Genomic DNA, 27,892 nt, shown 5'->3' on the forward strand with positions numbered 1-27,892 from the left:
GGGCCAAGCCTGTGTCTCTTTGTCCTTTCTATAGAATCTCCTAGCAGAAGTCTTAGACTCAACCTAAAGACACCAAGCAGGGAATGTAACTGAATGGAGACAGGTTTCTTCCTTCGACAAAGTCATAGTTGAGTGCAAGCTCCAACGAGAAAGGAGAGCTGTCGCTCAACAGCTGACTGCCACCTCGAATAAAAGCAGACACAATACAGCCAGAGCTTCCATTTTCCAAACAGAGCCAGAAATCCAGAATTTCATGTGGGATTTTTTGATTTTTAAATGTTGGCTCAAATTTAAAAGAAAAATACAGTGAGGTCCAAATAAACCATATTTGTGGACTAGATCCAGCCCATACGCTGGCAGTTGGCAACTTTCTCCTGAGCAGAGAACAGCATGAACAGATGCACATATGGGTGATGTTAAACATGGCATATCTGGGGAACCAGGAGTACATTTCAGCGTGACCAGAGTGCATGGAGATGGGGCAAGAGACATCCGGGCAAAGAGGAAGGTAAGAAAATGAAATTCAATCTAAGGAAAGCAAATACGAAATAAGACCGTTCTGTTGGGCAGTCACGTCCAAAAGGTCTGGTCAGTGCTCCTGATTTAATTGTTTTGGGTCAAAGGAAACCGTTTTCAGCCTTAGTGCAGTTGCGTACCTTAGGGGGGCATAGTGCCTCACCCCCAAAGATGTAGTTTTATTTTTTATTTATTTTAACCAAGCACCAAGACTCCTTAAATACTCCAGACATCAAAGAAGGATTGTAAAAACATCCAAGATGGTACTATAAACCTAAACAAAAACACACCGGTTAAATTTGCCTGAAATTATTGTGGGATTGGGTAATTTAAAAAAGAAATTACTGAGAGGAATGAGCTATGGTGGGGATATTAAGGGTATTAAGAAGTTTAGGTTAAATCTACATGCTTTGGGACATACAAAGTAGTGGAATTTTCTTTTCTCAAGGGAATATTTTTAAATGATCCTTTCAAGATGGGAGGAAGGACATGAAGAAAACCTTGAGATTGACCCCAAAGATGGGTCTCATTTTAAGAAAATTGCAAATGCAAAATTCCAACTTTATAGATGAAACTTGGTAAGATGGTTCAAGAGCTTCCCTTGTGCATTTAAGCTATTTCCTCTTGCAAAAATTCTACTTAAAGGCAACTTTCCAAGTTTGTGTATAACTTAAATCAAAATATTTTCTAATGACAAGTTTCATGAGGTCCTTCTAAATTCAATCTTTGTGTGTCAATCCTTGGTGTCTTTTTTTTTTTTTTTTCCTAAAGATTTTATTTATTTATTTGACAGAGACAGACAGCCAGCGAGAGAGAGAACACAAGCAGGGGGAGTGGGAGAGGAAGAAGCAGGCTCCTAGCGGAGGAGCCTGATGTGGGGCTCAATCCCAAAATGGTGTGATCACGCCCTGAGCCGAAGGCAGACGTTTAACGACTGTGCCACCCAGGCGCCCCAATCTTTGGTGTCTTTCATACTTCTTGATAGAACCATTACACATACCTGCCCAGGGATTCATGAACTCGTCCCCCCTCGTTTGATGATCTGAGTCCTATATTGATGCTGTATGGTTTCCTGGGCTCAATTCAGTCTAGCATTGATTTCTTTTCCTTTTTTTCTTCCCCAAAGGTGAAACTTACTGAAGAGGTTTTAAAATAATCCATATTTTGCCCTTGCTTTTTGGTAGGTCAGCGCATTTGGGCAATAATTTTTAAAGCTGGACTAGTATTGTCACTAAATAGGCAATTTGCTTATATGAACTTACTCTGAGCATCTGGTCCATTTCAATTTTTTCTTTTGAGTTAATTTGATTTTTTGTGTATGTGAAGCTGTTCTCAGAAAAAAAAAATCAATCTTTCAAAAATGCTTTTCTACATAAAGAATATTTGGACTTACTAATAATCAAAGAAATGTAAATGAAAATGATGCACTACCATTTTCTTGCCCATCAGATAGGCAAGGATTAAAAAGAATAGTAATACTCAGTTTTGGCAAGAGTATGGGAAAATGAACAATGATGGGGGAATCATAAAGTGGTTCAAATTTCCTGGCACAATGTGTGCCAAAAGCTTTTAAAACATAGCACCCTCTTGAATCAACAATTCTGCCTTTAAGAATTTATCCTAAGGAAGTATTAGACCTTTGTACAAAGATGAATAAGGAAGGATGTTCATTTCAACTTATTTATAAGTTAAAAGACTGGATTCAAATTTAAATGTCACGAGCAAGCAACCGATTAAATAAATTATGATGAAATCTTAAAACAGAATACCATGTAGTCATTAAAACAGTGGCATAGATTTCTCCTTTAAAGTTACAAATGAAGAAAAAAAGTGCAAACGGTCCATAATCTATTGTGAAATAATTAGAAGCAGATTTCAAAATAGTTTGTATAATATGAATGCCTTTTATAAGGGGGAAAAATGTACTCGTGTGTACATGTTCTCAAAGGAAAAAGTCTGGAAGGATATATGCCTAAATGTTAATGACTGTTGAAATTGGTTTGATTTTTACTTTATTAAATACGTCTTTCTACTATGATATAAAATTTTGCAACAAGTGTGTGTTGCTTTAGGAATCAGGGAGGAAGGGGCACCTGGGTGGCTCAGTCAGTTAAGCATCTGCCTTCAGCTCAGGTCATGATCCCAGGGTCCTGGTATCAAGTCCTGCATCAGGCTCCCTGCTCAGCAGGCAGCCTGCTTCTCCCTCTCCCGCCCCCCACCCCCCGGCTTGTGCTCACTCTCTTTCTCTCTCTGTCAAATAAATAAATAAAATCTTAAAAAAAAAAAAGAATCAGGGAGGAAGATAACTTGCTTCCATTAGAAAATGAAACAAAACTAAAAAAACTCACGTACACTTTGTAGGCAAAATGAAATTTTGTTAATTGGGACCATCTTCCAAATATAAGATAACAAATGTAGTTATTGCTTTTCACCTTTAAATTTTGAAAAGAAAGAAACAATTTTTAACAAAGCCAGATATTGGATATTAATGGTTACCACGTGACCTACTGTCAATGATCAATGACTGATAAACTTCTAATTTCAATTTTTAATTTTTTTTTAAGATTTTATTTTATTTATTTGACAGAGAGAGAGACAGCCAGCGAGAGAGGGAACACAAGCAGGGGGAGTGGGAAACGAAGAAACAGGCTCCCAGTGTATGAGCCTGATGTGGGGCTCGATCCCAGGACTCCAGGATCATGCCCTGAGCCGAAGGCAGACGCTTAATGACTAAGCCACCCAGGCGCCCCCAATTCTTAATTTGTTTCCCTTTTTAACCCCCTTAAATCTAATTGACAAATTGATTTCCCACAGTTCCTATGCTATGGTCAATATGGGAACCTAAGAAAACCTGTACAAGACATTTTCTTCAGCGTATGTACTCCAAGACTACTTAACACAACAGAATGTGGAGCCTTACCTTCCTCTTCCTCCACCCACCACAACATCCAGTCAACTGTAATTGATTCTGCATCCAAACTGCCACTCAAATCCATCCCTGTCTCCTCATCCTCACTGCCACTGCCCTCGTCCTGCTGGTCTCTCATGTCAACCATTAAAACCGCCCCTGAACATTTTCTGTGACTGCTGTACAGCTGCCTGAGTAAGTTTTGTAAACACAAATCTACCAGGTGGCCACCCTGTGTAAACCTGACAATGGCTTCCTGTGCCTTTAGGACGAAGTTCAAGTCCACAGCAGAATTTACCAGGCTCTTGTGATCTGGCCTCTCCCCATTAAAAGCCATGCTCAGCTTCAGTGCCTAGAACACACAGTGCTCTCACTTGGAGGAAACATTCTTACTTCCACCTCTTGGCCAGCTTTACAGGTATCTTCTCACCTTTAAGTCCTAACTTCAAGGCTCTGGAAAGCCTACCCTCACTCTTTGGATTGGGATGGATGTCTGTGTTATTTATTTAGTGCTGTCTCTTTCCCCCTTTGTAACATCCATCATACATGACTGACTTAATTTCTGTCTTCCTCTCTTAAATCTGATCACCACGAGGAGAGGAATGGTGTCTCTCTTGTTGAACACAGCATCTCCAGTGGCCAGTAAAATGGCCGGCATGTTGCAGATATATATAAATAAATATGTATGAAATTGAAATTAATTCACTTAGCTCCTTTATTAACATTTTCTTTTTGTCTTTTCTTTACTCCTGGTGGGTTATAGTTGCCAACACTGCCTAGCCCCTCTGGTAACAATCAGAAGAAAAGAGCTAGATAATTGCTGCATTAGAACTGGGGGGGCGGATGGTGTGGGCATATCTAATAGCTAGAAAGGTAATAAAGTTCAGATAGGCTGAGGTTCCCTTTTATAGCTTGTAAAGCCAACTACTTCATCTAAGAATCATGGGCTTGCTTTAGGATTGAATATTAATAAAAGGCTGTGGGATTATAATGGCACAGATAAAAATAAAATAAAATAAAAACACATCATTTTTTCCAATCAAGGTTGACATCTTAAAGTCAAGTAGAACAGTGATTCATTTTTAAAGAGTCAACCATTTACATTTCATGGAAAAGATTTTTTTTAAAAGCACAGAATTAAAATATAACGCCCCCCCCCAAGGCAGATAACAAAGGCTTAGAGTTCAGAATCTTTCTATGTGTGGCTCATAAGGGATGAACCATCCCCACGGTGCCAGTTCTTAGCGTGAAAAGAGCACCTCTAGGCAGTTTTCTCTCTTTCTCTAAAAAGACGATTATTTAGACAGTCTATAAAGGACAAAGGATTTCCACTGACTTCGCTGTCTCTTGCTGCTGTCTGCAAAATCCTACCAGAAGCATTGTCTCCAATCAAAACTATCAGGTTGAACCTACCCTCGGCTGCAGATTATTTCTAGGGCTTCCAGATTCCCATGGTAGGCTGCCAGGAGTGTGGGAGTCATGCCATCTTCATCGGAAAGATTCAGATCTCTCTTAGTGGCCTCTTTCAAAAGTTCCAGGTAGCTATCACTAGCAGCTTGGTGGTAGCGAGTGGACATTTTTTCTGCTCACCAAAGCCTGGCCAGATAGCACTGTCCAAAAGAGCCGGTTGTTGGTGGAGCAGACTTCCTACAAAGCTGGTTAATCAGTGACAAGGAAGAGTGTCACTCCAGGACAAAGCTCATTTTAGCCTCCCTCCATGGAAGGCAGCCAGAAAGGTTCATGGTGCTGAACTTGGACCTTTCCTTTCTGGAATGGCTATGACGTCGAGTATTAAGGCCTGCTGTGTTTCTCTTGAGTGTTGTAAGGCACATTTAATTTCTCTATGTCCATTAGCAAGTCTCGAATGTAATATTGGTCATCTAGGCACAGAATGTACAAAACAATTTCCAAACAATTCAGAACTAGTCTAGTTCACTGGGGAGGTCTATTTTTTAAAACTATTTTATTGAGGTGTAATTTACATACTATGAAATTCACCCATTTAAGTGTATAAGTCAATGATTGTTGGCAAATTTACAGAGTGGTGCAAGTATCACCATAATCCAATTTTAGAACGTATCTATCACTCTCAAAACATCCTTCATGCTCATTTGTAATCAATCCCCATTCCCATTCCCAACCCCAGGAAACCACTAATCTGTGTTCTGTCTCTATAGATTTGCTTTATATGGGCATTTCACATAAATGGAATCATAAAATATACAGTCTTTGTGTCTAGGGTTTTTTTTTTTAGTTTCACATAATTTTTTGAGATTCATTCATTTTTTAGTATGTAACAATACTTCCCTTTTATTGCTGAATAATATTCTATTATACCAATATACCAAATTTTCATTATTCATCCAGTAGCTGATGGACATTTAGATTGTTTTCTCTTTTTGGTTTTATGAGTAATGCTATGAGCATTCACATGCGGGTCTGTGTAGACATATATCTTTATGTCTCATTTTGTCTCTTGTTTATACCAAAGAGTAGAATGGCTGGGTTATATGGCAATTTATATTCAACTTCTTCAGAAATTGCCAAACTGTTTTCCAAAGCGACCACACTTTCACATTCCCACTAGCAATGGATGGCAAGAATTTCTCCATATCCTTGCAGCTTCTATTGTCTTTTTGTTTATGGCCATCCTTAGTGGGTGTAAAGTGGTATCATTATGGTTTTACTTTGCATTTCCTAATGATTAGTGACGTTGAGCACATTTTCAGGTGCTTACTAGCCATTCTTACATCTTATATTTAAGTTCTTTGCCCATTTTTCTCATTAGGATATTATCTTATTATTGAGTTATAAGAGTTCCTTATATATTTTGGACAAAAATCCTTTATCAGATTTATTTTGAACTGAATGAAAATGAGAACACAACATCTCAAAATTTATAGGATACAGTTAAAACAGAGCTTGGGGAAGAAATTAGTAGTTTTTATGCCTAAATCAGAAAAGGAGAAATATCTTAAATCAATAACTTCCACTGGAAAAGTTAGTGTAAATAAAGAGCACAATATGAAACCAAAAACATGGTCCAAATCTATCTGTAAAAAAAATAAATGTAAATGGATCAAATTCATCAGTCAGAAGACTCAGCTATATCTTATCTACAATAGACACAGCTAAAATATAAAATTGTAGAAAAATTGAAAGCAAAAAATGGAAAAGTTTTATCAAGAAAATGCTGACAGGGACACCTGTGTGGCTCAGTTGGTTAAGCATCCAACTTTTGATTTCCTCTCAGGTCATGATTTCAGGATGGTGAGATCGAGCCCTGCTTCGGGCTCTGCGCCTGGCATGGAGTCTGCTTGAAATTCTCTCTCTCCTCCCTCTGTCCCTCCCCCCAACATGCACACATGTGCACTCTCTCTCTCCCTCTCTCTCAATAAATAACTAAAATCTCAAAAAAAAAAGGGAAAATATTGATAAAAATGGTATAGCTGTATTTACATCAGACAAAATATAATTTAGACCAAAAAAATTGCTAGGGATAAAAACAGATAATACATAATGATGAAAGGAACAATTCATCAAGAAAATATGATAGTCCTAAATTTGTATGTACATAATAACATAGCCCCCAAATAGAAAAAACAAAAATTAATAGAATTGGAAGAACAATCACAGTAGGAGATTTTAACACACCCTCTTAATGGTATCTATCAATCAGACTAAAGATCAGTAAAAATACAAAAGATTTGAACACAATTAAAAAGCTTGATTTAACAATCCTATGTAGAACTCCATACTCAATAGAAAATACATGTTCTTTTCAAGCACACAGAAAATATTTATAACAAATTGCCCACCTAATAGAACCAGTGCAGGCCTCAATAAACATCAGATGATGGTTTTCATGTAGACCATGTCCTCTGAAGACACAACAATAATATTAGAACCCATGACCGTACACAGCTGATGAACTATTTATGTATTTTCTTGTGGTATATATTTTACATAGTTTTTACCATCAAATACATAACATTTTGGATTGTTTTTCCCTTTCTTTAATCCACCATAAGTATTTCCCATATTGTTACAAAATCTTTTTTTAAAAATATTTTATTTATTTTACAGAGAGAGAGAAAGAGAGAAAACAAGCAGGGGGAGCAGCAGAGGGAGAGGGAGAAGCAGGTTCCCCACCAAGCACGAAGCCCCACATGGGGCTCAATCCCAGGATCCTGAGATCATAACATGGGCTGAAGGCAGATGCTTGCCCGAATGAGCCACCCAGGCACCCCACAAAAGTATTTAATATGTTCGAATAACAGTCCATGGAATTGAAGTGAGGAAGACCTATTTTCAAAGTCCGTAACTATTTATTCTTCTTATCTCTTTTTGTCTAAGCCTTTATTCTAAGATAAAGTATCTGTCCTCTTTGAGAAAGTACAAAGCTTTCATCTGCAAGCCCCTCACAATAATTACCTCCAAGGGTCAATGTTTTTTCCTTTTCGTGGTTTCTATGAGAACACCAATAGTAGCTGTATAAGCAACCCGGAGGGCAGATGCTTTATTTATTTATTTATTTATTTAATTTATTTTATTTATTATTTATTTATTTATTATTTATTTATTTATTTATTTATAAAGCGGGAAAATAATTTTTTTTTATCCCAGAGAGAGTGAAATATTTGAACACGATTGTGGATACTTTGAGAACAAGGTCATGTTCCTCAACTAATTTTTGCATAAGCCACTTTAATTTAAAGATAATTGTATTCATGAATGCACTCTAAAATAGAAAATTGGTATGTAACCTAAGAGAGGGCTTCTCAAAGATGGATTATTTGTAGTAGAATGCTAAGAGCCAATCAAACAAGGAATCGGTTATGAGATGAAGATGATGATAATGATAATGTGATAATAATGATGGGGAGAAGGAGAGTGATAAGGATGAGGATGGAAGCAAAAATAAAGGGCAGAGCAATCATAGATGAGAAGTGTTGAAAATGCAGAAGGAAGAGTTCTCCATTAGTACTTACAACTTGGACTTAAACTCTCCTGTGAAATGGTAAGACATCTGAGCTTTTTTTTTTTTTTTTTAATGGTAAATATCCTAGCACCCTTTGGCATTTCCTTAGAAAAACTTCTTCAAAAGAATGGGTTGGGAAGGGGACATAACGCAGAAATAAATCCCAAACTTGAAGATCCTCCTTAACTCATTCCCTCAAGATGAGGTTGACAGAGAGGGTGGAACTTGGATCTAGAAAACCTGAAGTCCATATGATCTAGAAGAACTTACAGCATCTACTTGAATCTCCATTTCTTTGTGGATAAAATTGGGGAATATTGCTCATGATCATATCATCATCTAAGCTGATAGTATACAGGTGAAATGAGGTGAAATTCCTTACAAACTGTAAAGTATGGTTTTATAAATGGGGAGAAGCATGTGATTGTGGCTAAGGGAACAGAGAAAGAGAGAGAACTAAAACTTAGTAATTGGTCTTTCTTCTTATTTTCTACTGTATTTCTCGAAGTACAAAGGAAACAAAATTGGAAGGAGATGGTGAGGGCAGAGATTAATGAAAAAAACTAAGATTTGCATATATTTTAGACACTAACTGCTCATGAGGGGTCTGGATAATTGTGGGGCAACTGTGGCTTGTGACATTATGTTTTGATAGTAATTGGCCTTGTGGAAAAAAGTAGTTGGGTCTGTTCCAACAGTATGTTGCCGGGCTCTTTGAAGGTCAGAGAAGAATACCTGCCCTACACACTGGTGGAGACTTTAAGGGTCAGACTTAAATGCCCCTGACCCTCTCCTGAATTGTTCTATTAGTGAGCAAGTCAAGGCCCTCATCAACTTCCTGTTGTAACCAAATCTGTCCTGCCCCCACCTGGTTCTACTTCTGCCGTATTAGTATAATTTTAGAGAAACATCCAGCTAGTGATTTCTATGTCCCTCTGGCTGCCACTTAGGTTCAAAGGGAGCATTTAAGTATTTCACTTTTCAGAGGCCTGTAGACCAAACACTTCATTTTGCCAATGACCCAGAGAAAACAGGGTTAATTGGGCCCCCCGAGGGGAAGCACTTGGAGAGAGTCTCTCACTAATGGCTCTCCTCCTCCCCACAAAGCAAAGGCACTGTCTACTCTTCATTGTCGTGTTTATAATTTTCTGGCCTCTCCTGCCACCTGACAGCTGAATGTTGTAAACAGTTGTCCCATCTACCCTGGAGTCCAATCCTGGCTGAAAGGAAGTAGCCCTAGGATGGAGAATTTACTTAGGATTCTGACTTACCTATAAAACAGAGTTCTATGTGTTCCTTTGCCCAGGCAGAGAGAGGGAAGGAACAAAGATTAGTGGTAGTTGGTACCTCCAGTCTACCCCAAGGAAAACCAATGCCAGCAAAGTGGAAACCAAACTTCTCCTTTGTTCTGAAAAACCATTCACTGCTAATTGGGAAAGAAATTCAATGGCTTGTGCAATCCAGAAACACATATTTTTATTAATGAGATTGCACCCTAAACCTCAAGAGATCTGGTTTTCAAAAGAAGCCTGTATTTGTTCTCCAAAGCTATTCATGCCTAATTACAGAGGAAATTCACTTGTATGGGAGGGAAGCACATTTTCACCTAATAAGGAAAAAGAAAAGATCTAAGCAAAATGTTTGTTTTTAACAAGATTACTTCATCTAATGAGCATCTTATTATGAATTTTAATGAAAATAAAAGCAATAACAGAAAGTGAAAAAAATTAAAAGGGATTACAAAAGTCCTGTTGCTACCCAGAAAACTTACAGGAATTATGCAAGGTTATAAGAGGCATCATTAATACACGACTGTATGTGCGGAACTTGGGTTTGTGAGAAAGCTACCTGTTGACGTAAAGACATTTTCAAGTCCATTATCCAGAAAATGTCACTTACACACGTATTTTTTCCTCGTCAGCACAGCAAAAAAACTCTGCAAACCATTTGATGTGGATTTTTCCCATTCAAAAGAGATTGAACAACCCTGCTTCTCATTTAAACACATATATCACTTTTAAAATACGGAGAAACTTTCTTTCCCACGTTGAAGGTCATTGGTGGTATTTTTCTTAGAAACATTGTTAAATACAAACATGAGGCAATCAATGGAGGCATTGTCTGCCCTTTTGTTTTTTTCTTCTCCAAATGAAAACATTTATGAAAATATTTAGGTGGGTAAGTTGACTATTGAAATTGTAATGTCCCTGAAGTATTGATTGGGCTTAATTTATTCACATAAGTTTCAAGCCATTCAAAGCCCAGTTTCTCTGCCAGAAAAACAGACAGAGCTGTTATTGTACCATCTGGTTTGCATGAGGAATCTCTTGGCATCTCTTAACTGCACATTTTATAAATGCTAAATCCCAGATGGCATTACATTGTAACAGTGGAGAGTTTTATAAAGGTTTCCAAAAACAAATTCTTTAAAATGTGAGTGCTGGATAGTCCAAGCAGGGACTTTGAATTTAAATTCTACACTTCAATCAACTGGCTTTGTTAAGTAGACAAATTTCCTTTTTCTTTTGCCTCTTCCCCTTTCTACTTAATTACTGGCTCTGTGAATTTAATACTTTAATCAATAAAATCATGTGGCCTGAATCCTTACCCAAAGCTTAAGTTCTTATAAAAATTGCAAGAATAAATGATCACCGGAAAACCTGTATTAGTTGCCATTTTGTTTCAAGATGGCAGAATTTACCACAAGTGAGATATGTTACAGCACCCATTAGCAGATCATCAAATACCATCAAAACCACTCAACTCTCTCAGAGCTGATAGTTGAACTGGAAACCAGGCAAATGCGAACACCATGCACTGTGCTGAAACAAAGCTCTACTACAGTAATGGTTAAGAACACGGATTCTTAAGGCAGAGACTGACAGACACCAAGCCAGAAATTAGATTCTGCCATTAATTTGGGCAGATTACTTCTGAGCTTCAATTTCCTCGCCAGTAAAATGAAGAGAAAACTCCACAGACTTATTGCAAGTAATATTACTTACAGGGTTGTTGCCAGTAATTAGAGTTAGTATTTGTAAAATACTTCACATAGTGTGTGGTGTGTAGTCATTACTCAATGAATGTAGATGAGTAGTCATCCTGCTGGAAATAGAAGCAGGAGTAGAAGTAGTTCTACTAGTAGAAAGGTAGGAACTCTCTCCCCCGTCTTTAGGTCAATCCTAGATGTATAATTACTGCATTTTCTTAAAACTTCTTCTCTTTCCTCTGCATTTCCTCAATAACAACAACTAGGACTTGGGGATCTTTTTGGTCCCATCCCTTACCATGGTACAGGAAAAAGAGTACACATTCTATAGTCACACAGAGTCGTATCTCAATCTGAGAATATGTATTTGCCTTCTAGGGCTGCCCCAACAAAGTACCTCAAACTGGCTGGCTCAGCCAACAGAATTTTTTTCTTATAGTTATGGAAGTTAGAAATCCAAAATCAAAGTGTCAGCAGGGTTGGCTCCTTTTGAGGGCTGTGAGGGACTGTTCTGGGCCTCCCTCCTTGGCTTGTAGATGGCCATCTTCTCCCTCATGCTGCCTTCCCTCGGTATATGTCTCTGTCCAAATTTCCTCTTCTTTTAAGGACACCAGTCATACCGCATTATGGCCCACCCTAATGATCTCATTTGAAATTAAATTAGAGGCTTTACCTCTAAATACAAAGACCTCCAAAGAGCTAGGCTCAGAACTGGCCTATTGCCATTTCCACCACATTCTGTTGGTCAAACCAGCCAGATTCAAGGGGGAGTGAAGGGCACAGGGAACAGGCTGACCCCAAAACAGGTTGCAAGGGATAGGAGTACACGAAGGGGTGGAAGATGGTGACTTTTACAACAGATCTCCATATCAGCTTCAGAACTTTAGTATGTAACATATATTTATCAACTAAAAGGAATATGTTGCATTGCCAAGGAGACCTTTTCTCTACTTCTGTGGTAACCACTGCCCTAGCTACTACCTATGGAATAATCTATGTTAATACTCGTATGTAAATGGGTTCTTACTTAGAACTTCTGAGCCATCTTTGTCATCCATTTCCCTAAGCTTCCCTATCTTTATATTTACAGGTCGATGAAGCTTCATATGCCTTTGTCCTAGTTCTTTCTGAGCCCATGACTATCAGGAGGCTTATTCAACTTGGATCTGACTAAAGAACCAAAGGGGAAAATAACATTAACGTCGTATAGTTACACTGTTAAAGGAACTAACATATGATATTCGAAAACATTCTCATTGACACAGTCTCACTTATTTTCCCAAGTTAAATTCATATTTGACATTTGAAAGCTATTTTAAGCTGTATTAGCATAGCTGGTAGAAGTTTCTAGACTTCCTATTTATCTTATACTGCTAAATTCTAATTAATGCCATCTTGTACTTCTAAAGCTAACTGAAACTGTAGGAGAAGCACTGAGTTTTAAAACACCCTCTCATACACACACACACACACACACACAGAGAGAGAGAGAAAGAGAGAGAGAGAAAGAGAAAATCATAACGAATTAGAAAGAGCTTGGGAATGGACATCGGGATTTAGTTTATCACTGGAGCTCTGCTGCTAACTTTCTATATGATCTTGAGAAAGTTATTAAACCTCTTAGGCATCATTTCTTCATTTTACAATAGGGATATGGACTTTGGAAGCCTCATGAACCAAATCCACTCACTTGGGTGTTATAACTTTATATCATGAAGTTTGAACCCATGATTTGATTCTAGAGCTTACAACTGATCCCTTAAATACAACTCAGATTTACTGTTACTGCTATTATCACTTTAAAGTTATTTTATTTGCTATTTTATCACCAAGACAATTCAACCAATACAGAAAAAAATAAAGTTAGAAAAACAGGAGTTCCCCTCCCTATTCCTACAGATGATACAGTACATATATTTATAAGCAGTAATCGAATGAGAGCGCAAACCAATCAGAACTGACAACAGTTGTAAACGACGAGCATAGCCAGACTGGGCTGGACCCCCTGAATACCTGCATGGTCTCCTCCCCTGGGTAACACGGTTAGCTCTCTGGAAATGTATTCCTGGATTTTCAGTGCAAATACCCATGCACAGACACATAAATATATAGACACACACATAGTTTTTTTTTTCTTTTTCTAAGTAAAATATGAAAACATATTAATCATACACCTCTGAAACTCCAATGTCATTGTGGACAGCTTCACTATCAGCATTCACAGATCCACCTGAATCCACAGATTCATTTTAGTATCTGAAGATATTCATAGTTTATCTAACCATCTCCTGATGATAACATTTAGGTTGTCTTCAATTAATATGTTTATATTGTAGAAAATAAGACAATAAGCCTGGAATTTAAGAATTGTAAACTGGTGTTTATAAGAACTGTTTTTCAGAAGTAAGGAGGCAACAACACCGCCTTGTTCTTATGCATAACAACCTAAAATTCCCTTCAAGAAATGCCTGGTAATTAGCAAGTGGTAAGTGACCTCAGGACCCTCCAGGAGAGATCCATTCGGAAGGGGAGGGAATGCCTTGTAGTGATAAGCAAAGTGTGCTAATGAAATTAGTCTCCGGTGTGCTCACCAAGTTCACCAGAGCCCACAGTGGTCCTCCTCCTTTCCATGCCTCCTGCTCAGGGCTTTTGTGCTGCCCTTAGTCTCCCAGAACCCCCAGTTTGGGGCTGAGACCAGAGGTGCCCTTTCCTAAGGCAAGACCTCACACTCTGGAGAAAAAGCACAATTTGGGGGCTGGGAGCCTGGGGGTGGGGCCTCAGAAGGTAGAGCAACACATTAGCCTATTGCCTCTCTGACCACCTTCTTACCAGGTCTCTCCGAATCTTCCCTCCACGCTCCATCCTCTACTACCATCATGGTAGAATACCTTCACATTTGTCACTTTTTGGAAAATATGCTTCAGAGGAAAGGAGTAACTATTGCTATCGTGCCTCTGCTCAGAATCTAAATCCTTTCACCACCTCTACTCCCAGAAACCTGTTTATCCTGGCTTTTGCTTCCACTCCTCAATTCCATATAACATAATGGGTTAATTCCCACGAAGAAGTTAACTGCTAGCAACCACTCATTTTCTTGCCTCCCTCCCTCAGGGTATTTGCCAAATTTCCTTGATCTTAAGACTCTGTGGTGCTTGTTAAACAATACATCCACTCAGGACCGTCCCCTGAAGCGCCTGATTCCACAGCTTTTGGTGAGACCCAGGAATTTGTGCTGTTAATGAGAGCCGCATGTGACATTTTGATCAAGGAAGTTGGGGAAATACTCCTCTAACCTCCAACTGAATATCAGACACCTGTAACAGGGCGTGGCGATTACTCCTAAAGTAACTACACAAGGACAACATATAAATCAATAATTGCAAATGCGATCCCATGACTTGTACAGAATTTGAACACTAACCGCTTTTTAATAGAACATGGATCTCAAACATCTAGGTGTCTCAAATTGCAATGAGAGATACTGAAAAGGTATGTTGGTTGGGCCTTAGAAATCTGAGTTCTCAACATGGCTCTGACACCCAGTTGTCAATAGGCTGGGCAGGTTGCTTTGCCTCAGTTTCCCCACGTGTAAACTCCCCGCTGGTACAAAAATATGACATCCTTATTTACATCACTACTCTCTTTGACCAAGAATTTCTACCTCCAGGAATTCATCCCAAGCGTTAACCAGGGAAATATACAAGAAGGTCCATCATATTATGGTTTATGATGATGAAAAATTGAAAGTTTTTGTAATGTCTATCATTAGGAACAGTTAAACACTGATTTATCTAGACACTGAACATAATGCAACCCTAAAAATGGTAATGGAGATCTTTATGTTTGATACAAAAAATGTCCATGACATGTAAAATAGTAAAATCAGGTCACAAAGCATAACTTAAACTTTGATCCCAGGTTGTTGGTTTTAAGTGTGTGTGGTGTTTGTATAAAAAGTCCATAAAGTTACATATCTAAATATTAGCAGTGGAACAGTTACAGATGACTTTTTTCTTTTCTCTATATCCTTCTATAATTGTCTGCATTTTTTGCACTATGCTTAAACTTTTATACTTGGGGGAAATATACCATCCATTTTCTGTAAAGGTACTTTACAGGTACATTACATTGCCAGGGTAACATCCACCATAGCCAGGAGACTAGGGGTTACTTCAAGGAAAGGTGATACGAACAAAAGATATTCTTTCCTCAATAAAACCCACCACCTTCTTTCACTCTACATTGGAGTTGTAAACATTTCGCCCAAAGAAACTAATTTTGCCCAGTGTTATGGAGAAAAACACCAATTTACCCACCTGGAGCCAATTTCAAGGAACTCTGGTTTCATGGCAGGCCCGCAGAGCACCTGGTAGAACAACCGAAACACAAGTTATCAGAAAGGGCAGAACTATGCTTCCTTCAAGCCTTCCAGAAAGCCTCTCCTGTCCCAACTCCCTCCCTCTCAGCTGGGAGGGTTGGAGAAGACTCAGGTGTCTCCAGTCAGAGAGGGCAGGGCCACATCCTGTTTTCTGCTATAAAAAAAGCACAGAGGTGCCCACCCACCTACCTGGTTGATTTGGTGATACACTTGGCCATGGCCTGGAGACAGAAAAGAGATGGTGGGAGTCCCTCAAACTGGTTCAGAGCAGATTGGAGGTGCGTAATCCTGGCAGTGGAGGGAGGGGACATGATGGCCTTATCTGCTGAAATTCATTCCTCTTTAACTCTCCCTAATCCCCTTTTAGCACCTACAGGTCACTTTCTTTATTCTTCATCCTTGTGACTTCAGTGAATTCAATAGGTGTTATTGACTTGGAGAATCCTATCTTCCCAGGTATGCCCGATGGGTGACGGGAAATGCCCTTAGCATCTCTCTAACGGGTTGTAATTAGATAGCCAGGAAACTTAAACATGGCTTAGACAGTCTCCACTTACCCCCTTTCTTACCTTGATCAAGTCAATAGATTTTTCCATGGCTTACTTAGGGCTTGTTATACTAACTAAACAAAAGATCTTGCAAAACATCTGTATTACTTTCTACTCCCTCATTGCCTCAAGCTTTACGGGATCCAAAGAACGGCAAAACAAAATGCTAAGGAGCATTTTCAAACACAAACTCCTGCTTAAGGAAAGCACCAACGTAACAGACAAAATTGGAGCTGGTCCACTTAAAAGAGATTTTCAAACTTTCACCTGAGCAAGAGGATGTAGAGAAGCAGGTTATAGGTAGAATTTAGCCTTTTAAAAGTGTCCTTTGGCTTATGTAAGGCAGTTATTTGAAATTTAAGTAATCTCTGCACTAAATGTGGGTCTTGAACTCACGACCCCAAGATCAAGAGTCTCCCATGTTCTTCCACCTGACCCAGCCAGGTGCTCCATGTAAGGCATTTTTTTAAACTTCAAGTTGAAAAGTCTTTAGATAGAACTTTTGTTCTCCAATTCATCGCAGACCTACCACCCCACTTTCATCAGCTTCACTGTCAAGGTTCTAGCCTGGTCCCTGTATGCATGGTTAAACCTAGAATAGGTTTAACCCTGCAGAACATCAGAAAGCCGCAGCCCTTTAATTGATACCTTTCTTATAGTTAGTATCTTGCACTGTAGTTAGATCTTTTCCACCAATCTGTGAGCTCCTTGAGGGTGGGGGTCAAATTTGCCTCTTTCAAATGGTATTCTTCCTTGATGCCTGTTGGAGAAGAGATGCCTCCATACACTTCTGTAGGAATCCTGCCTCCTACAGCTCAGAGATACCCCCAAATGCTTCCTTTGCTCTTCAGGTACTGTCATTTGCTATGAAAATAGAATGGCAGTGGAATTTTCAAGCAATATGGGCACCAAAAAATGGCATGCATCTGTGGTGGGTAGGTAATGTGTATATTCTTATCCTAGCCTTAGTAGAAAGCCCTTGGCTCAAGGCTAGCCCCATTTTTCAGGTGAACAGAATACACCATCGGGAGCAACTGGCATCCAATTGCCATGATGCCTTGGGGTCCCTGATTTGCATGATGCCACCAAGGGTGGAAGACGTTGTCTTTCCTTAGAAATTTGTCTTATCTCAGAATCCCCTGGGAAATTTTTAGTTGCAAATCACAGCATCTCCCAAAGCTTGCGTCCTCTCATCCAGATGGGACAATAAAAAGTAAAGTGATTTGAAGTAGCTTGGAAATGGATTGGCAGTCTTGACTGTGTGGCTTTGGTTTACTTTGTCACTGAAATGTACTTTTTGGCCCTTTGCTCTGGCTTCTGTAGAACCCTTTAGTTTTGAACTGTTGAACTGCACTTCTGTCCTGGACCCAGAAAAACTCATCCTGAAGGCCCCATATGAGAACTGTACCAGGAGAGTGGTAAGTAATCGCTTTGAGGAGTGATTTGGGAAGTAGTAACCTAGTAGTTACTACGAGTACCCCTACTAGTTAAGGATATAGGCTTGAGAGTAGAGCATTTATTCTCAACCAGGGGTGGTTAATGTTCATGGTGGTGGTGGTGGTTGGTTGTTTTTTTGTTGTGTTTTTTTTGTTTGTTTTGGTTTCTTGTTTTTTCTTTTTCTTTTGCTTCTTGTTTTGTCTGCCCAGGGGATATTTGGCAATGTTTGGAAACCTTTTAAAGACCTTATTGGCTGCCACAACTGGAGTGGGGGGCTATCTATACAAGCTGAGGCTACCGCTAACTAGCCTACGTTGCACACGGTGGCCCCCTTTAACAGGGATTTTGGGTCTGAAATGCCAATAACGCTGAGGTTGACAAACCCTGAAGTTGGGGCCTTGGTGTGAGTCCTGGCTTTGCCATTATCTGGTTGTGATCTCTAGCAAGTGAGCTAACCTTTCTAAGCCTTTGCTTGCTCATTGGAAAAGGGGGATTATGGTACCCTCTCCAAAGGGTATCTAAAGATGAATGATAAGATGCAGAAGAAGAACTTGGCACAGCAACAAGATACAACAAATGCTCAAAATGAGCTATTTTGATCTGTAACCTCCATGGGAAAGGGAAGGCTATTTTGGTGCTGGCAAACAGAACTGCTATGCTATAAAAACAGGTGTGGGAAGGCAAGCAGCAGCTGAGCAATAGGGTTTTCTCTATTGCCAAGCAACGGTACTGCCTAATCAGGGTTATTGGGAGCAGTAAAAGAAAACCGTCAAGCAGTTCTCAAGCTTGCAGTGTGCAAAGAATCACTTGGAGAATTTGGAAAGTATAGACTTAGTTCATTTAGTTGATGACTTAGGTCTGAGGTACGTGGCAGAAATCTGCACATTTAACTGGCCCCTTCATCTAATTCCACAGTGAAGATCTTCAGTCGTTTTTTTCCTTTCTGAAATAGCCCTTACTAACTTTTAGAGAGCTTAGAGTTGCTTTCCTGTAAAACAAGGGTCTGCAAACTAAAACTTGTGGGTAGCTACATTTAGCCCATGGTGCATGTGTGTGATGGTCCTAGAGCTAAGAATGGTTAGGTTTTCAAGGACTTAAAAGAAAAAATGCAAGCTAGAAATCATATGTGGCCTAAAAAAGCTGAAAATATTGACTAACATTTTATAGAAAAAGGGTGGCTGTCCCTTACTTGGAACTATAAGTTCCCTAAACTAGGGCCAATACCAAAGTTGGCTCTGTCCAGCACCCAAAACAATGGCTGCTACATAGGTGCTCAATACATGTTTGAACGACTTGGGTAGAGGCCCCAAATTAGCCAGCACCATGAGTCTGATATCTAGAAGGGCTAGCTGTAGAGTCTGTTGATAGAGGAATGAGGTATCTTCCAGAACTCGCGGTACTGGTAACCTCAAGAGTTTTGCCACTCAGCTGGGTCCAATGGTATTCTGGAATTGCCTTTCCCACGGATGTTCCAGAACTCACTGTTGTTACCATGCCATTTACACACAGCTTGGCCGGCACCAGATAACTGTCAAACTCACAGACAACAATGCTATTTCAAGACCTATGGCTTTCATATATCGGATCAGCTGTCCCATTGTGCAAGCAGAAGAAACCCATGAACATGCAGGAGCCACTATCTGCAAAAAGGATTCCATGTCTGTGAGTGAAGAGGCGGACTGTTTCTCATGGCTGCTGCAGGGGAAATGTGGTGGTCTACACAGAACTGGGGTTAGGAACAGGATCAGGATTACAATCCTGTATTCACTAATTTGTTGTGTAGCTTTGGATTGATTTCTTAACCACACTGAGCCTTTGTTTCCAAGTCCAAAGTAGGGGACAATAATATCTCATAGGTGGCGCTGAGAATTGAGAGGGTACATACAGTGCTCAGCAGCACATCATACCTGGCAGTAGAAAAGATTCCATTGGTAGCTGGACTCACATTAATAATCATTTGACAAACTGACTAGCTATCATCCTGTCCCAGGTTCTATGCCTAGATGATAGGATATAGTAAAAAAGCAACACATTCCAATCACATATTCAGGAATTTTATAGTCTAATATAACTAATATTGATAATGGACAAATAAAATATATTCATACTTTGTTAGAACAATGATAGAACTGCATGGCTTGACCTAATTCTTGATTCGTATGGATGAAGGTAAAAAAATGTGCATCTAAGAATCCAGTGTCTTAAACTTAAAACTGGAAGGGAGCTTAGATCTTCCAATTGCCTTATGGCATCAGAAGCTCAGAGATGAAATGATACCTAAGGGCACAGTCAGTTTTCGTGACTGGGCCTGTACCTTTTCTTAGTATACCCCACAATCAGGCCTCTTGGTGTAAGAACTACACAGCAGTTGCTCTGGGTGTTTTGCACATACTGCTAGGTAGCGTGATTTCAGAAACTTACTCCTCCAAATCAAAGCCTCACATCATGGTTTCTTTTCTTCCAGTTTACCTTTAATGTTATTCCTGGCATGGCTGATGAAAATGCGGTATGGAAGTAACTTTTTAAATTATAGACCTATGGGGCGCCTGGGTGGCACAGCAGTTAAGTGTCTGCCTTCGTCTCAGGGCGTGATCCCGGCGTTGTGGGATCGAGCCCCACATCGGGCTCCTCTGCTGTGAGCCTGCTTCTTCCTCTCCCACTCCCCCTGCTTGTGTTCCCTCTCTCGCTGGCTGTCTCTATCTCTGTCGAATAAATAAATAAAAAATCTTTAAAAAAAAATAAATTATAGACCTAAGTAACCTTTAGTTTCATAGTAAAGGTAACCTAACTTCAATTCTGATTTAAAATATTAACTATGGGATGCCTGGGTGGCTCACTCTGTTAAGCATCTGTCTTCAGCTCAGGTCACGATCCCAGGGTCCTGGGATCCAGTCCTGCATAGGGATCCTTGCTCAGTGGACAGCCTGCTTCTCCCTCTGCCTGAGGTTCCCCATGCTTGTGTGCGTGCGCTCGCGTGCTCTCTCTGTCACTCTCTCTGACAAATAAATAAAATCTTTAAAAAAGAATAAATGAAATAAAATACTAAATAGATTAATAGTCTTAGGTTAAGGTGAGCAGCAGACCTCTAAATGAAACTTCTGTCTTTAGGATCCCAAGACTCTGATGAGATGGTTCATGGAGGTTGGTGATGGTGCAGAAGCCCAAAATCTGACTCTTCAGCAGGCCGAGGCACAAGGATATAATCTCCTCTTTGATAACCACAAGCTAAGCGTCCAAATGTCACTCAATGCCACTGGAGTGACTCACTATGCGGTAGGTGTGAATTTTCTTGTACCACCACCCAAGCACAGACCAGTATTTCTAAATTCAAGTGTCATCTCAACCATGTCTTCAAATGAACTGAGAATATAGTTGATTTAACAGGTATCTTGATGCCTGCCATGTGCTAAGCCCTGCACTGAGGACTAAGGATATAAGGGTGAACAAAACAGATCCATTCTTCCCATAGATGTATATTTGCTCTATAATGTGAAAGAAGGTGGTACTGAAGTCTTCTATGAATTAAGGTGTTCTGTTTTATCATATTCCTATAATACAGTTCTGCTGTAGCAATTGGTACTTTTGGGGCCAACAATCAACTCACTAAGTTAATGAGTTAATGTGCCAAAGTACTTTGAACAGGTCCTGGCACCTAAGCAAGCACTTAAATGCCATCCATTTTAACAAGAACAGTCCTGTTACACATTGAGTATAAACTGTGTGTGGAGACCTGCAGACCTTTTCTCTGAATGCTATTATCATAAAATCAGCTTTTGCTCACATCTGCCTAGAAATCACCTACAGGTCCTATCCGTAGACAACACTAACTTGCCAGATGTGAGGAAATAGAAGGTTTTAAAACTAGAACATCTGACGAATAGTCACAGGACAAAATGCTTAAATTCTACTCGGGCCAAAATGGTGCCCCATACTTGAGTATTTGCTCTGACTATTCTTCCAGCATTGGTTAGAAATTCAAGTAAATGGATGGCTTTAGAAATGTTTCTCCACCCCCACCCCACTCTGCCCTCAGCAAGGTAACAGTCACCTCTACACAGCGCCTCTGAAGTTGATACAAGAATCTCCTGGGCAGAAGCTCATCTTAACAGCACAAGTGCTTTGTGTGTCAGGTAAGGTCCTAGGAAAGGGCAACTCCAGTTGTGGGAGACACTGTTCCAGGGGCTTAAAGCTGATCATCGGCATTGTGTCGGCCATTCCTTCTAGATCCCGTGACCTGTAATGCCACACATGTGACGCTCACCATACCAGAGTTTCCTGGGAAGTTAGAATCTGTGAGCTTTGAAAACAGGAGCTTTGCCGTAAGCCAGCTGCGTGACCATGGGATCGATAAGGAAGAATCCAAGGGCTTGAGATTGCACTTCAGCAAAACTCTTCTCAAAATCAAAGTAGGTTCCTATCATGAGCCACTGAGCTTGATGGAAGCCTGGTTTGAAGCACAGTCTTTAGGTAACCCTCATAGAGCTGATCACTTGACCATAGATTCTTATTGTCCATATAATGGATTCAAACTCCGGAAGGCCTCATGTGATCACTTTGCCTAAGTGAATTCTCAAGTAACTGAAATTCACTCTCAAATACCAAGCCTCTTTGAACCACTGCAATAGAGGTTTTCTTGCTTTTTTTTCCCCCCTCAGTTCATTAAACTGCTTTGAAGTTGCTAATGATGACCCTCTTACACCCTATTAAAGATAGAACAGCTTGATCCAAACAAAAACATCCTCAACTGTTCTCACTGAGGCCATTCTTGACAGATGCAATTGCCAGGGACAGCGGAGAGTAATCTTATGTCGGGGTATGTGTGTTTTGCAATAACATCTGACAGCATTTGTAGAGTCCTTTTTACTCAGACCTGGCTTGGCAGAGCACTCAGCTCTTTGGAATCTGATCTGTTAATTCAGGCTCTAGTGTCCAGTACAAAGAGCATGTAGAGCTGGGTATCTCAGGGCATGAGTTTAAAGCAATAAATTTCCTGCCTAGGAAAGCATCCTGATCAGGAGAAGTGATAGGCACTCTCTTGTTCTGGTTTAAAGGGAAACCAGATTAATTCTGGAGTGTGCCCTATAGGTATTCGGTGTACTTCCTTCCTGCCTCACTGTGGACCGTTCTGGGCCCCCATGGCTGTGGCTGCTAATCGACATTCTTGTCTCCTTTCAGTCCTCGGAAAAATGCCTACCCTATCAGTTCTACTTAGCTTCACTCAAGCTGACCTTTGCCTTTAAAATGGAGACTGTATCCATGGTGGTTTTTCCCGAGTGTGTCTGTGAGTCACCAGTTTCTATAGGTAAGAAACCTTTTCTCCCTTAGTTCTTGTGTATACGGGAAAACAAAGAGGTTCAGACTCTATATTGCTTATACTCTGAGGAAACTGATCAGATTAGAAATCTCCGTGTAGCTGCTATAACAGAGCCTAAGAAGATAATACTCCAAAGTATACATACGGGTAGATCTCACTCTAACGGACCCATGCTTAAATAGCCTGGATATTTTCTGCATTAGGAGACTGAGCCCACCATCTAAGTAAGATTGATTCTAACCTGTAACTAGAAGGGCTACGAAAGTTTAAAAGACTTCCCCCAAATACCTACAAATTCCTCAAGGACATGGAGTTGGTATTTGTTGTTCAGTATTGGCTCTGCCCCTGTGCTTCTTATTTACCGACCCGTTTCTGGTCAAGACAATAGGAAAAACTAGTTCCTGCATCAGCTACCCCCCACCCCCATTCCCTTCCCCAAACCACTCAGGACTTGCGAGTCTTGAAAGAAGGAACATAATGACACAGGCATTACGCTTGAAGCCATAATCTAACCCTCCATTCACTTCAGGCCCTCAGGGTTTTCTCACAGGTCTCTTCACCCACACTTGAAGGTTGGTAGATGGCCATTAACATGGCAGACATGTTTCTTTAAACTCTTATCACCATCTAGTTATAGGTGACTTGTGTACCCAGGATGGGTTTATGGATGTCAAGGTCTACAGCCACCAAACAAAACCAGCTCTAAACTTGGATACCCTCAGGGTGGGAGACTCCTCCTGCCGACCTACCTTCACGGTTCCATCTCAAGGGCTGATACTGTTTCACATCCCTCTGAATGGATGTGGAACAAGACATAAGGTGAGTGCCAGCAGATGGTGAGGTGTTAAGACTGGACTGTAAGATCACTGGTCACCCCCTTCTAACCTTTCTTTAATTTTAAGTTCAAGGATGACAAAGTCATCTACGAAAATGAAATACATGCTCTCTGGGAGGATCTCCCACCACACACAATTTCCAGAGATAGTGAATTCAGGTGTGATGCAATTGCTGCTTCTTAAGCTCTACATTAAATTAAAGCAGTCTTCTAAAATTCTTAACACCTCACCCTTCCCCCTAATACATTACAGAATGACCGTGAAATGCCATTACAGCAGAGATGACCTGCTAATAAACACCGATGTCCAAAGTCTACCTCCTCCAGTGGCCACAGTGAAGCCAGGTCCACTTGCCTTGAGCCTGCAAACCTACCCAGGTGAGACATCACAACCTGAGAAATCCTGCTTAAATACTTTCAGGGAAGTCTTTCCCAACCTGAACTTTCTGATGCTGCCAGACTAATGGAGCAGTAGTGATCCTTTAGCTCCTATTGCAACCATCAACAACTTGAGTACTGAGGGTGTTTCCATTCCATTTCAGATAAATTCTACCTTCGACCTTATGGGGACAAGGAGTACCCTGTGGTGAGATACCTCCGCCAACCCATTTACCTGGAACTAAGAGTCCTAAATAGGGCTGACCCCAACATCAAGCTGGTCTTAGATGATTGCTGGGCAACACCCACCGGAGACCCAGCCTCACTCCCCCAGTGGAATATTATCATGGATGGGTAGGTATTCTCTACCCATAAGGTAGCTCAGCTAATCAAAAGTGGTCAGTGAAGGGGCACCCAGCTGGCCGAGTCAGTAGAGCATGTGACTCTTGATATCGGGGTTGTGAGTTCGAACCCTATGTTGGGGGTAGAGATTACTTAAAAAAAAACTTTTTTAAAGAAACAAAAACAAAAAACAACTGACAATGAAGAGAAGATAAACTCTTGGGTTTCTGAATAGTACTCTGTCACAAAGGCCCTGATCTTTGTCTGTGTTCATTAGTAATCAGTCCTTAGTCCAATAGCGTGACTCATGCTTTCCTCTGACCCTTGAATTTAAGAGAATCGGATCCTCCCCAAGGATGAATGACTCTAACACTCCTGATATAGGGAGAATAGATCTCCAGTTCCTCTTCTACCATGTGCCAGGCATGGTGCTATGTACTCCACATAGATTATTTGAACCTCATCACTCTGTGAAAGATACTAGCCACCTCACTTCATGAAGAAACCCAAGCTTGCTGCTTAAATAACTAGCCCAAAGTAATATTTAGTAAATGGTGGATTTGAAAGCCTATCTGACTCTAGCCTGAAGACCATATGCTCTGAAGTTGTAACTACACACACTTGTAAATTGGTATTTGGCCTCCGAGCTCTGCCTGCAGGGGTTTGCACCTGGATGGAAACTGCACATTACCTTCCTTGAAGCTGTTGTAATCTGTTGCTAAGCTCTTAAACTCCAGGTACACTACTGTGCCAGGATTATGTGTAGCCCCACCTAACATGCGATTTTCTTTATAGCTATCATCCTCAGCTATCAAAGAGATAAAATAGCAGGAGTTCTCTACCTTCTTTGTCCCTGACCTATACGAACTGCCTGGGACATACTGGGCACTCAGATTCGTAGGAAGAATTAAGCCAGTGTGAAGAACTACACAGAAAACTTGTAGCTCCTGATAGGTTTAGCTGGCAAACAAATAAGTACTTAAATTGGATAGGCCAAGTCAAAGTATATTAAATAGAAGGTACAGGTAGAAGGTAGAACAATTCTGAAGGTGTTAGGATACATGTGGGCTGACTTTGGGCAAATGTTGAGTCAAACCTTGGGGGATCATGTGGCTGATGGTCTTCCCTGCTGTGTGTCTCCCAGCTGTGAAAACAACTTGGACAACCACAGAACCACCTTCCATCCAGTTGGCTCCTCCGTGACGTATCCTAATCACTATCAGAGGTTTGATGTGAAGACCTTTGCCTTTGTAGCAGAGGCCCAAGTGCTCTCTAGCCTGGTAAGCGATTAAGTCACCCCGGGACAGGCTGAATGTGAGCACATCGGTTCCACTTCACTCTTCTCTTATCTCTAGGTGTACTTCCACTGCAGTGCGTTAATCTGCAATCAACTCTCTCCCGACTCCCCTTTGTGTTCTGTGACTTGCCCTGTGTCATCCAGACACAGGCGAGGTAAAAATTTCAAGTCCTTGTTACTGTGAGTCCTCAAAGCAAGCCTTTTCCTTTCAGAATTGGAAACGAGAAGAATGAGTGCTGTGGGGTGCCTGGCTGGCTGAGTCAGTAGAGCCTACGACTCTTGATCTTGGGGTAGTGGGTTTGAGTCCCACGTGTGGTAGAGAGTTCATATAAAGAAAAAAATTTAAAAAACAAAAAACTCACGGCTTCGTTGGGACTCATCACACAGTTCCAAGAAACCTTCTCAGCCCGGTCCGCCCTGCCCATACAATACGGCTGAGATGGCAAGTTCTTAATCAGACTATGGGCAAGCTTGGTTTTGGACGTGGACTGGAGCCTGATCTTTTGCAGATGCGACTCTGAAAAGTTACTATTGCAGAGTCTAGGTGGACTGGGAACTTAATCTTCTTGGGACATTCTTGGAGAGTTTATCCTGTTTTTACAGTAAGGTATATAATATGCCCTCTGCTGCAAAAGTGGGGAAAACCCACATAGAGCAGGGGGCTCGGTAGAGATGTGCTCTAAGAAGGCCATCGACACACCTCTCTCTACTAGTCACTATTCCAGAGGTCAGACACTAACTCCATTTTCTGTCCCCAGCCACAGGCACCACTGATGAAGAGAAAATGACAGTAAGTCTCCCAGGACCCATCCTCCTATTGTCAGATGGTTCTACACTCAGAGGTATGGATTTAAAGCCTAAGGCACTTCCTGGACTCAAGTTCTTAGCTTTATGTTAAATTTAACTATGCATAAATAATACATGCTTATGGGTAATCCTAAGTAATAAAGCCTCTCTTCCTAGCCATACCTTTAAGTTTCTTGGGTACTCTTCCAAAAATCCCCCTTAAAAAAAATATCTTAATGCAAGTAGAATCATCATACCCTATGTTTTTTTTGTTGTTTTTAAAGATTTATTTATTTTAGAACACAAACTGAAGGGGCAGGGAGAGGGGGAAAGAATCTCAAGCAGACTTTGGCTGTGCATGATTATCTTGAGGGCTCCAACTCAAGACCCTGAGATCACAACCTGAGCCAAAACCAAGAGTTGGACACTTAATCAACTGAGCCACCCAGGCACCGCCAGGATATCTTTCTAGAAGTGAAACTATTAGGTTAGAAGGCATGAGCCTTACTACTCTCAAACTTTAGTCTGTACTAGATTGTGTTCCTGTTAATATCCCACATCTTCATCCCAGATGGTCTTAATTATAGGCCTACAATTTGAAAGTAAGCTGTCTTAAATCCCTAACAACCTGCAAGGAATCATGCACTCGGGACCGTCTCTATTAGTGCCATAATGTTAAATGGGCTGATAGAGTAAGGTTCTTTCCTGGTGTGGGCTCATCTGATTTTAGATTAATGAAAGCAAGTAGGAAGTAGGAACAGCTGCGGGAGCAGAGCAGCGAGAGGAGGAGGAGGTCGGCTCAAAGAGTAAGACTACATACCCTGTTGTAAGCTTCCTAAATGAGTCCTTTGAGGCTTAATTTCACCTCTCTGGGGGAGCCTCAGGCTTTGACTTACATCTTTTGATTTAAATGATCTTAAGACTTGAATGTCTGCTTCCTTACCAGACGCTGTGGACTTGAAAGGGCTCGGGGCAGCCGGATATGTTGCTTTTAAGACTGTGGTGGCTGTGGTTGCCTTAGCAGGCCTGGTGACAACTCTAGGCCTCATTAGCTACCTGCGCAAGAGAAGAACCATGATGTTAAATCACTAAGGATTTTCAAATAAAGTGGTTGAAGTAAGCTGCCTGCTTTTACCTCATTAAACCTACATGGAGTTCAAGGATTGCTTCTTACAGTCACACT

The 27,892-nt window shown here is 40.6% G+C and overlaps 3 protein-coding genes across 6 annotated transcripts in view; 1 reads left to right on the forward strand and 2 right to left on the reverse strand.

The window, feature by feature from the left end:
• Positions 1–27,892, reverse strand: part of LDAF1 (lipid droplet assembly factor 1) — a 71,354-nt gene that overhangs the window by 18,667 nt on the left and 24,795 nt on the right. Inside the window, exons 5-6 of one of the 2 annotated variants that reach the window (XR_005836040.1) lie at positions 27,653–27,765; positions 15,711–15,760 (exon numbers count right to left, since the gene is read on the reverse strand). The gene's annotated coding sequence lies outside the window, so the exon portion shown is untranslated. Of the gene's footprint in view, positions 1–13,529; positions 15,761–27,652; positions 27,766–27,892 lie in introns of those variants that run through there. The other variant, XR_005836041.1, reaches the window with a different exon arrangement.
• ANKS4B (ankyrin repeat and sterile alpha motif domain containing 4B) overlaps positions 1–27,892 on the reverse strand; it is a 48,865-nt gene that overhangs the window by 4,308 nt on the left and 16,665 nt on the right. The window contains exons 1-2 of one of the 3 annotated variants that reach the window (XM_008697194.2): positions 27,653–27,765; positions 15,711–15,760 (exon numbers count right to left, since the gene is read on the reverse strand). In XM_008697194.2, the coding sequence (XP_008695416.1) occupies positions 15,711–15,742 (32 nt within the window). In that variant the 5' untranslated portion in view covers positions 15,743–15,760; positions 27,653–27,765. Of the gene's footprint in view, positions 1–4,837; positions 5,002–15,710; positions 15,761–27,652; positions 27,766–27,892 lie in introns of those variants that run through there. The other 2 variants (XM_008697193.2, XM_040635244.1) reach the window with 2 other exon arrangements.
• On the forward strand, positions 15,754–27,876 carry ZP2 (zona pellucida glycoprotein 2). The gene is made up of 18 exons (XM_008697192.2): positions 15,754–16,050; positions 16,140–16,228; positions 17,172–17,255; positions 17,644–17,738; positions 19,267–19,419; positions 20,222–20,263; positions 20,866–21,030; positions 21,791–21,887; positions 21,982–22,163; positions 22,933–23,059; positions 23,703–23,890; positions 23,974–24,065; positions 24,160–24,284; positions 24,449–24,638; positions 25,771–25,906; positions 25,982–26,078; positions 26,682–26,765; positions 27,656–27,876. The coding sequence occupies exons 1-18, from the start codon at positions 15,989–15,991 to the stop codon at positions 27,799–27,801; spliced, it is 2,154 nt and encodes a 717-aa protein (XP_008695414.1). The 5' UTR covers positions 15,754–15,988; the 3' UTR covers positions 27,802–27,876.

Source organism: Ursus maritimus, unplaced genomic scaffold (assembly GCF_017311325.1).
Source record: "Ursus maritimus isolate PB19 unplaced genomic scaffold, ASM1731132v1 scaffold_2, whole genome shotgun sequence".
NCBI lineage: Eukaryota > Metazoa > Chordata > Mammalia > Carnivora > Ursidae > Ursus > Ursus maritimus.